At 39.6% G+C, this 11,272-nt stretch overlaps 1 protein-coding gene across 1 annotated transcript; it reads right to left on the bottom strand.

Annotated features, from left to right (window-relative positions):
* Positions 1 to 2,663: 2,663 nt before the first annotated feature.
* RNF113A (ring finger protein 113A) lies at positions 2,664 to 11,272 on the bottom strand. The gene is made up of 10 exons (XM_072111083.1): positions 11,122 to 11,272; positions 9,502 to 9,584; positions 8,076 to 8,177; positions 7,435 to 7,542; positions 7,002 to 7,111; positions 5,980 to 6,086; positions 3,978 to 4,067; positions 3,405 to 3,498; positions 3,170 to 3,276; positions 2,664 to 2,788 (listed from the first exon to the last, which is right to left on the bottom strand). Exons 1-10 carry the CDS (start codon positions 11,270 to 11,272, stop codon positions 2,718 to 2,720), a joined length of 1,023 nt encoding a protein of 340 aa, XP_071967184.1. The 3' UTR covers positions 2,664 to 2,717.

Below are 11,272 nucleotides of genomic sequence, written 5' to 3'. Positions count from 1 at the left end.
CCCACTTGAAATAATCAGACATCCCTTGGAGACTGTGAAATAGCACACGGTTTATAAGAAAATATATAATCGCAGATTAAAGGGGACCTCTTCTTCACTAAAGACCGGTTGAATAAGCTAGTCACAGATGCAGTGCAAATATACCTTTCTGCCTTCTCTAAGTATTTGCATTACAAAATAATATTGTGTTGTAACTTACCTTGCACCCTGACAAAATGCTTTTGTTTGGATGAATTTAAAAAAACAAAAAACAACGTGACCTGTCTGTGCTGCTCCCTTCTCAGTCCCCACCTTTGTGTTCCTGCACAGCTCCTCCTGCTCCTACAGTGTGGTGAGATGACATCAGAGGGGGAGGGAGGAGCTGCGCAGGAGCATGAAGGTGGGGTCTGAGAGCTGAGGAGTGAGCAGCACAGACAAGTTATGTGATGGTTTTTGAAATGCATCCAAACCAAAGTAAACTCCTGGGACTTAACTGAGGATTCTATCAGGGTGCAAGATAAGTTAAAACACTCTATTCTATTGTAATGCAAATGCGTGCATATGTGCACTGCAGGTGTAATAGGCTTCTGCAACCTATATTTGGTGAATATGAGGTCTCTGGTGGTAGCTTGCCTATTCTGTTGGATGCCATATTTTATCTGACTATGGGACTAGTCAGTAAACTGTAGAGCCAGTAAATTAGTAGCTCTATCTCAGGGGGAAAAAAAGCTAGGGTTTTTAGTCTTGGGCAACCCACCTTTTGATCTTATAAGAAATAGAAGTGTATTTGGATTCTGCTTCATGAGCAGTGTCCTGAGATGGAACCATTCATCAAAGGAACACTTTAAAGAGGTTTACATTGTAAGTAAAAATTCTCTGCCTTTCCCCCTCGCATACCACTCATTTTGCTTGTCCATGGGCTCTGCACATTCCCGCAAAAAAAATGCACACCTTTTAAAACCCAGGAGTTAGTTTGGTCCAAGAAACTCACTCCATGTTCTTGCAGGATTTCCTGGACTGGACCAAAGGGACATGTGACGTTCTGCTGGATACGGGGTTTAGCCTAGGAAATAACAGGATGAGTTTCTTAGGCTGATTTAGCTTGTTGGGAACAGAGTTAAGTCATAGGATATAATATACATAGGCTCAGGTCCAGCTAAAAAGCTGTCAGAGAGGATATTCTCACTACAGCTTCTGATGTCCGACTTGTAGTTCTGCATGACCGCCTCCTTTCTGCTGTGGTCTATACAATAACCGAAGTGAAAGGTTTTCCTTTTCTATATATAATGGATTTAGGTTTAACTTAAAACAGTGATCTGAGTCATAAGCAAATCACAAAACCAGTATGCAAACCAACATTCTCCGATAGAAACTGTGCCCCTCTTCTCTATTGCCTTTTTTGCATAGAGTCCTCCAAACTGGTGGTAGATGCCCTTTTGAGTAACAGCATCTGGGTGTTTCTATGCTTTATGTTAGCGTCTTTCAACTTGGGATATCTAGTTCTGACCTGTGCAAGTCATGCACTAATATGTTTAATCTGGTGTATGATATGACAAGCTGGAGATAATGTTACACTTACCTTTGTTGCCAAACTTAATAAATTTTAACTATTTCACAAAATTCTCTAGTTCCGAGTACAATCACAGCTTTCCTGTACATCAGTCCATTCCCTAGCAACCAATAAATGGCAGTGCAGGAGATGAATATGTATAGATGCGGCCACTCATTAATTCTTTCCATACATACTGTGAAGGTGTTCAGATTCGACAGCACTGGGTTTTGCTGACACTTTGTTCCTAGAGGCGATTAGCAGCTGCCAGCAGTATGACAGTGGCTCTTTGCAAATTAAAATTAGCCAAGTGTGCATGTATATGGGGTAGTAGTTGCTGAACAATTGTTTTGTCTGATTGCAGCCCTAGGCATAAATTCTCTATATTTGGAGAGTATTTGCCCTCATGTGGCACTTCATAGCAATACGGAGGAAGTAGATACAAAATGTATGCCACATCGCTGACTTCAGGGTACTTCTAAACACGGAGGCCTCTATCGCACTTGCGTTGCAGATTATGTCAGAGTCTGATCAGAGAGCAATCAGGGTTTGGTCAGTGAAATACTGAACTCTGATGAAAAGTTTTCAGTCATTTGGTTCAGTGTCTGTTCTTCACTTTTTTTTGTGTGTTTCCAATGCATTTTTCACACACAGATTACAGTCCTGAGTCTTTTTCAGACGCGTTGTCTAAAAAACACATTGCACGTGCATGTGTCTCAGAGTGCAATGCATTATTGATGCATCTCCATAGACTTGTATGGTGCGTTTTTCACGCGCGTGACTTGCAAAAGTAGAGCATGCTGAGATTTAAACGCGTTTAAAAAAAAAAAACACGTGTGCATGAAAAATGCAAGTAAAAAAAAGAAACATATACAATGGGTCAGAGTGCAATGCAAGTTCTGCACGTCAAAAGCATGCGCAGAACACACATGTGAAAAACGCAAGTGTGAAAGGGGCCTAAGAGTTTTACATAAGATTAAACGGGCCTATGGCTACATTGTCTGTGCCGCTCAAGATGCGAGTAGAGGTTTTGCACTAAAATGTCTCCAATACTCCTGAATCAAAAATGTGTAAATGTTGATATAAAATATCCTACTTTATTTTTCTCTGATGCAAAAACTCAAAAAAAAAATCATTTACATTAAAGTTTTTAATGAATTTTTATAAAAAAGACTGGAAAATCTTCTGGTTAACCCTGTTCATCAGGTGAATCGCTGTTTTCCTGTTCAGCCTTGTGCTTCTCCATTTTAGCAATCAACTCTAAAAAAAAAAAATAAATTTAACAACAGATTTAAAGGAAAAATACCATCGAAGTCAAGCATGATTAACCATTTATATATTTATTATCCATGGCCTCCGTTCTTCTAAAATTAACTTTAACCAACTTTACATTATGGTAATGAGTCAGAGCCCTACTGTGCTTTAGCAAGGTAACAAGAGTACAGAGGGGTTCTGGTAGCATCCCCCAGAGCCTTTTTGGCTCATTAGCAACATTTTAAAAGGTGATTTTAGAAGAAAACCATGGACAATGCTGCCTGGAACTATGACTAAAACCCCCCTAGTTTATTATGCTCAATTTTGATAAAGAAAAATCTAAGTTACACGAATGATGTATTCCTTTAACTGTATTCTCACACACACCTTTTGCTGGGTTAAACACTCCATTAGTTTGTGTGTTGCACACGTAGCATCGCTTGGATTTCCGGTAATGCTGCAGGGCACAACCCTCACAGAAATAATGTCTACACCTGGCAAGGTAAAGAATAATCATCAGTTGTAGTTGACATACAAATAACCAAAGAAGTAACTTTATCGCTAATGTTTTACTGATTTAAAAATCTAACCTGCACATACAGAAGCCTACTGCTTCACTTACTTTGTAATAATTGGATTCTTGAAAGAATCTCTGCAGATGAAACATTTAAAGGGAAGATCTTCTTCATCACTGCTCACTTCATAATTCTCCTCATCTAAAAAAAAATAATGTACAATGTAAAAAACCAGGCATTACTCTCAATGTCATTATGAATTTTGTATACCTTTGTTAAAACAATGTGTAACATTTCTTCTAAGCAATTCTTAAACCGAGCAATGCTTGGCCTGGGTAGTGTGTGTCTATACATGCCAAGTACAACTAGAATTACATGCACAGGCTACTCTGTAACCTGCCTGTGCTGCCGAACAGCCTCCCTCTACCTAAGGTGTCAGACGCTATAGAGTTTTGCAAAGGAGAAAACTTGAAGGCGTTTTTTTTAAATTTAGTTTTCTGCTTCAGCTCTACTACCTGCAGTCTTTCAGCATCTGTAATGGATACCTTTCAGTTTACATATCATCCCAAAAAGGTATTTTTAGGGGTTCAGTACAACTCCTTAGTTACTTTAAATATAATGGACTGAAATAGTTTAATAATCTAGAAAATTATTAAAATATTATTTAAACTCTCACATACCATTGGCGCCATAACGCCCCTCCTCCAACTCTCGCTCTAGCTGCCAGCCATGTTTGTAGTCTGAGCGGTCGTGAAGAAATTTACAGCTGTCTAAAAAGAAAAAAAGTTATGGTATCAAAAGCATAAAAAGATTTAAAAAAAAAATTGCCCCACATCAGTGACAATAATCCAGTGCCCCTAAAGGACATTATCATCAAGATGAAAAACTGCATGCAAATGAGTCTCAGGCTTTTATCCTGGTGGGGTAGATGTCCTTTAAACTAGGCAGAAGTAGGTATCGTGGCCAAAGCCACATTCCGCTGAAATGCTTATTTGTCTGTAGAACTTAGGATTTAATACACAGATTTTCTTGAGCTTTTTTTTAATGAAGACCCCCTTCAGCTTAGGGCTTTTTATTTGGCGACTCAGGTACTTTTAGACATTAAACCACTGTTTTATAAGAACACATGGATGGTTTAGTGTCCCAAATTGCCTAATAAAACCTTATACTAATCTAGAGATGGTCTGATGGGTCACGTTAACGGTGGTATCACTGTACCCATTTTGGCTTATGGACAATTACAGATTGGTTTTCATTCCTGGCTTCAGTGATTTTTTTTTTTTTTTTTACTGATGCTTTCAATGGGTCTTTTCACACTTCTTTTTGCTTTCACTGACAACAGTGAATCAATGAAGAAAAAAAAACTGATAATGTTCTAAACTGACCAGTGTTCAGTGAAAAATACCTGAAGAGTGAAAAGGCCGGTTGAAGCCAAAATGGGTTCAGTGTGAAATACTGATCAGAAAAGAAAATGTCAATGTGAAACCACCCTTACCCATCTCCTGTATTACTACTTTGAAGTCAGCATAACACACCTTGGCTTTACCAGACCTATGACCCATACTCAGTCAAGCCAAGGTGTAGTATGTTGGATTCACCGAATAACTGCACGGGTATTGGGAGTCACCTTTTCCGTTTTTCACTCTTCACCTTCCAGAGTCTGTGTGGAGACTTGTTATCTACGGTGACTATACAACTTCTATTAGTTTTTGTTTAAATGTTTATCCACTGCAAAGTGTTGATTCAGACATTTTTCTGTTATGGGAAATTAGTTTTTTATACTTTGAGTCCTTTATACATCCCAAAATGCCTGATCTAATATTTTATGAGTGAATTTATTTTTATGGCTGTTCTAGGGAAAGCCGGGAGACTTTAACTTGTATGTTTTATTTTTCCAAAGACACAGGGGAATTAATCACTACTTCTATGACAGTTTTCTGGCATAGAGGTAGTGAAATAGTCACAAATTCTTGCAGTTAGTATTGGGAATTATTACCATTACGTTAAGGGGCGCAGATGCCAGAGGAGTAGGCAACACAGGTCCGTTCCTGCCCTGTACCTGCACACTTTTTAACCTACTGTAGTTTTGCCAGGAAGTATGGCCACCCTCTAGATAAGCCTCTTGATGTATTCGGCGGGATGGAGGGAGTGTGTGGCCTTTAACATACTCCAGCATATGATAAATTCCCCCAATTGTCTTTCTGAAGGTTTTAGAAGGGTTTGTCCAGATCAAAACTATTATTTACATATCTATAGGATAGGTGGTACGTTGTTTAGTAGCCATGCAAGTTTCCATTAAGGTAAATTAATAAGAACCAAGTCTGTAGTAAATCTGAACTGCTTTACAATGAGCAGAGCTGTCTGCTTCCAGGTCTGTCCTGTGCGCAGCAGCTGATCAGCAGAGGTACAAGGTGCCGCAGCCCCAATCACATATTAATAATCTATGAATAGGTCATCAAAAACGTTTGCCTGGAAAAACACCTATAAAACAAAATATGACATCTGCCATGTTTTTATTTTTCTTGAGCAGTGTTCTTTTGATAAATTTCCAGTTTGTAAACTTCCCTTATGAAATTAATGCCAGATTAAAGAGATCTGCCCATATCTCTTGAATGCTGTAAGATGCCAAATACTATGTAAAGGGGAATTTAGTTTGGGTGTTAGTTTGCTGTCAGCACTTACCTCCAAAGCCACAAAATCCAGTTTCCTTGTAATCTTTACATATATCTGGTTGATAGTCCCACCGTACTGTGGCTCGAAGATGTTCTGGGGCCCTGATTGGACCTTTTCTGTACAAAAAATAAATAAATGTGTAATATTAACCTTTAACTATTCACAGGCCCTGTTGGAATACATCAGTTGTTTGGGGGAGGGGGTTGTGCCATTTCCGTTTCCAAATGAATTTTGCTGAAGTAAGTACTAAGATTTCATAAAGAAGCTGAAACATTTAAAATCTCCCACATGTAAACTTCAGTTTCAGGAATTTTTTATGCCGTATTGTTCAGGGTTTGAATGAAAAATACAGGCAGTCCCCTACTTAAGAACACCCGACTTACAGACGACCCGTAGTTAGAAACGGACCTATGGATTTTAGTAATTTATTCTACTTGAACCCTAGGTTACAATAAACAGCTATAACGGTTATCAAAGGTGTCTGCAAATTAGATTTATTGTTAATCCTAGTTACGACAACCCAACATTTTTAAAATCCCATAGTCAGAGACAAAAAAAATTTTTGACTGGGAAACACTTATAAAATATACTGTTCCGATTTGCATACAAATCCAAACCTGCAGAGCCTTCTACGTAACCAGATGGGCTGTGTGTAATGCCATTTGAAAGATGATTAAGGATTGTTAGATTAATGAGTGTTTTGTAAGAGTTTCCACCGATTGCCACAATAGTTCCAGTATGAGGGAGATCTGTGGCGCCATAATGGTCTGTAGGAGAGTCTCACACTCCCACAGCTCTCTCCAAATCATCTGTAAAAGGAGCCTGGCATTACTTTGGCCACTGCTCCATAGAATTTTCCTCCTTCCAGAAAGAGGACCTGTTTTATAACATGCAGTGGTTGGTATATTCATTATGCATGCACTGTGCCTCACCACACAGTTTGTGCTGATAGCTCATTGTCCCCCAAATATGGTGGCGTCACCAAACTATGGTTTGGCTAGAAGGGAGGCTAAAAAAATCTTGTTCAGTACCTGACCATGCCTGAAGATGCATTCCCCAGGGATGTGTCTTTGGGTTTAATGAATTTCTGGTAATTGTGGAGCCCACGATAGATTTTATCATCTTCTTTTCCCTTCATTTCCTAAAGGAAGAGAAGAAATAAATTAGAAAAGAATTTGTTTTATTGTACATGCAGTATATGGTGAAGTTCATCAATAATAACTGTGCCTTCATAATTCATATGGTGAACATGAGATAAACTGCTTTTAAAAGGAGAAAGTTCTCTACATGGCTTATATTACGTGCTGAAAGACAGACAACAATTCATTGAATGGGAAAGCCCTATCCAAGCAGGTATTCTCCAGATGCAATGACCTCATCATAACCAAGGTCATTTAGTCTCATTTCGATTTCTACTGCAACTGGGGAAGCTCTATCCACCTTACACTTAGTGATCCTGCTTACCTCTTGTACTTTTTGGCTCCTTTCAAATATTGCCTGAGCATCCTTGTCTTTTTCTGTGTCCAGCTCATAGGTGGCTGTTGCTCCCATATCATCTGGACCTACAGGTTTCTAGAAAATCGACATTAGGAAATAAAATTAATTAAACTAATTTGATAACCATTATTCTTCCGTGCACACAGTCAGAGCTTTCCAGGAGAATGATAAGTGATCATAGGTCATCAATATTGGTTTGAGGGGAGTCTAGTACCTCCACAAATAAGCTATTAAAGAGGCCACATACCGTATATTTTATAATATTTGAGCCTAGTACCACATCTGAAACCAATTGCCACATGACGAGGGAACATAGTTTCACTGGTATAATAAAAAATAAAAAAGTGGTGCGCTGCCTCTTCAAACAGCTCTTCACCAGACCCCCATCTTTAATAAAACTCCAAAAAGCCCCTTCAAATGATTTTAGTTTCATGCAACCACCAGCTCAGTAATAAATATATCAAAAAATAAAGCTACCAAACCATTCCCCTGCTAGGAACATCTGGCGCCTTAAACTTCAGGTCCAAAACTCCATCAAAGATTTTAGAAAAAAAATGTTGCAATTTGTGATAAAGAGAAAAAAATAGAATGAGTGACATTTTTCTCACCGCTGACCGTGTAGATTTATAGGCAACACTTATGGAGCTGGACCCCTCCTCCTCATCGCTGCTGCTTGCTTTATATTCTACTTCCTTTACTCTTTGCTTTGTCTGGAAAAAAAAAAAGAGAGATAATGAATACGAGGAACATAAGTCGTCTGCACTTCTCATGATGCTGACAGCTTTTCAGGAACCATAGTGACAGGAATAAGGGGACTTGGGCTTGTGTACCCTTGTGATGTCTCTACCATGTGATCCTAAGAAGTTGTATGTGGCAGATCCTCATAACAAAGCTCTGTTCTATTGTTGTTCAAAGAGGAAATCCTGCAGATCCATCATCACCCATATCATAACTAGCTTTAATAAAAGACGATATTTGTGCACATCAATATAGAAAGTTATCTTTAAGAGGACCTGTCATGGTGGTTTAGTTTCCCAAATCGCCCTTCAGATAGTAAAAAAAAAAAAATTATACTTGCCTCAGTCCAGCGCTCCGTGCGCCTGCACAGTCACGCATTTAACCCGGCATATTACAATACAGCTTCACAGCACCTGCGGAAAGAAGCTGGAGTGTGGGACGCTAGAGGCCTTGAAGAACTGCGACAGCGCGGGGAGCACAAGAGAGGAGTTTGAGGTGACTCATCACTAGGCAGGTATAACATTTTTTTTCCCCATTGTGGCCACAGACTGACTGGGGAAACGAAACCACCGGTCCATAAGGATCTGTGGGTGAAAATAACCCCTCCAATGCAAGTCAAAAAAAGCTTAAAGGGAACATGTCACTAGGAACCTCATTTTCACTAAAGACAGGTTACAGAAGCCCATCACACCTGTATTGCAAATATGCATTTCTGCTTTCTCTAAGCATTTGGATTACAATATAATTGTGTGTTATAACTTACCTTGCACCCTGACAAAATCCTCTGTGTAGTCCCAGGGGTTGGGCTTTGGTTTGGATGCATTTCAAAAAACAACACCTGATTTGTCTGTGCTGCAGACTGTATAGCTCTCAGCCCCCACCTTTGTGCTCCTGTACAGCTCCTCCCTCTCCCACGGATGTAATCTTTCCAGGCTGTGAGCTCTGTGAGGGAGGAGCTGAACCGGAGCACAAAGGTGGGGGCTGAGAGCTGAGCAGTCTGCAGCACAGACAGGTCACATGTTTCTTTGAAATGCATCCAAACCAAAGCCCAACCCGTGGGACTACACAGAGGATTCTGTCAGGCTGCAAGGTAAGTTATAACACAATTATATTGTAATGCAAATACTTAGAGAAAGCAGAAAGGCATATTTGCATAGCAAGTGTAATGGGCTTCTGCAACCTGTCTTTAGTGAAAATTAGCTCCCTGGTGACAGGTATCTATTTCTGTCTTCTATATTAGTAGACTTGTCCTTTGTGAATCTCATTTTTTTAAAGGGTCCCTGGGCAATAACCTACCTTCTGCACCATTGGGTTGACGGTCTCTCGCTTCTTCCTTCTGACCACAGACGCTTCCTCCTCATCATTTTCTTCACTGCTATCTGCAGAGACAATGGTAATGCTGTCAGATACTCAATTAATATATCTGTTTCGATTCCTTCTGCTTGTGGTCTGAACAGTATCATTTATTGTTTAAAAGCAGATGCCAGGCTAAGTTCATATCTGTGTTTGCTAGGTTTCACCATCAATCAAGTTTGGTGCTTAGCATGTCTGTTTAGTTCAGTGATTCAAAGTTTGCTTCAGTAGATCCTGCAATCACACAGAGCGAGTTTGTGAGACTAAATTCACTCGTGGACAACAGGATTTAGTAGCCATGTGCCTTTTTTTTCAAGATTTTATGACCAAGACTGGAGATTGGCATCATGAATGTGGTGTCAGCACTTCTTATCCATGAAGACCAGAAGCCACTGCATCTGATCTGGGTCTGATCACATCAAGCTTGTGCTTATGGGAACTACAACATTGAAGATACAGGTGGCTAAATACATACTGGGAAATCTGAGTTGCAGACAAAGATCCAATTCCTGAATAGATCTTTAAGTGCTGGTATCTCCATTTCTGTAGCTCACAGAATCGCAAAGTCTCACAGCCTGAAGCACTCTGAAAGATGAGATTCTTATAATAATCTAGATAATGACACAAAGTATTGTTCTAGGTACTACAGAACTGAAGATAGAGGCGATTGTAGTGGCACTCCCTCTGGAGCCTCTGAACTAGACTCATCTCAGGCAAAATATGACTCTTCTCTGCTCATTTGCAGATGACTTTAAAGGTCATTTATTTATGAGCAAGGCCAAGTTCACACTACAATTCAAACCTCTGTTCCTTACTTCCATTAAAAAAATTAAGGAACGGAAGTTTAATGTACGGATTAAAAATCCCATTGACATCAATGTTAATTATGTCATCCGTTATGTTCCGTTTAGACAGGGATCTGTTATTCATGTGTTTTTGGATGGAAACAATTATGGAGGCTGCAGTACTTTTCCTGTTTGAAAAAAAAACATGGATAATGGCAACCCTGACCATAACGGATGACATAAAATTTACATTAATGTCAATGAGATTTTTATTTGATACGTTAAAACTCCATTCCTTCCTTTTTTAATGGAGGTAAGGAACAGAGGTTTGGACGATAGTGTGAACTAAAGCGTACAATATTTTACAAGAAAGAGGGAATTCTAGAAATGATATTCCATGCGTTAACTGAGGAGTCTGGTAGTTTAATGGGATAAAATCTCCACTGATACATTGTAGCAAATTGTCCAGTGAGAGTTTTGTTTTGCTCATGGAGGATTATGAAGTCTGGACTCCATTGTTACTCTTATAATTGTGACAATCATTAGGTCTGTAGTTATATAGCAATATGGGAACACGATTTCCTTTTTCTAGCAGTAAATCAGGTGTGAACTGCAGCCTACCAAGAAACGCAGCAGTTACTGGCTACTATGCTCAATCAGAATATACAGTGCATCATTTCTCAGAGATAACATTATTATAGGTTCCTGTATCAGATCCATTTAAACCAGCGCCCCCTGTCGCTTCCCAGAATCCCTTGCGCAAGCCATCTACCCTCACCTCTATCCTCGTCTCTTCGCTTCCGTCCAGCGAATTTTCTGGTCGTTTTCTTAAACATAAAGCTACACACCGGGGTCTTAGAGCCCTCCGTTTTCGAGGGACAGGGCTCCGCCATGTTTACGGTAGCGGCAGCGTCTGGGTTGTCCGCCAT

Source organism: Engystomops pustulosus, chromosome 6 (genome assembly GCF_040894005.1).
Source record: "Engystomops pustulosus chromosome 6, aEngPut4.maternal, whole genome shotgun sequence".
Taxonomy (NCBI): Eukaryota; Metazoa; Chordata; class Amphibia; order Anura; family Leptodactylidae; genus Engystomops; species Engystomops pustulosus.
This window is presented reverse-complemented; position numbering and strand designations above follow the sequence as displayed.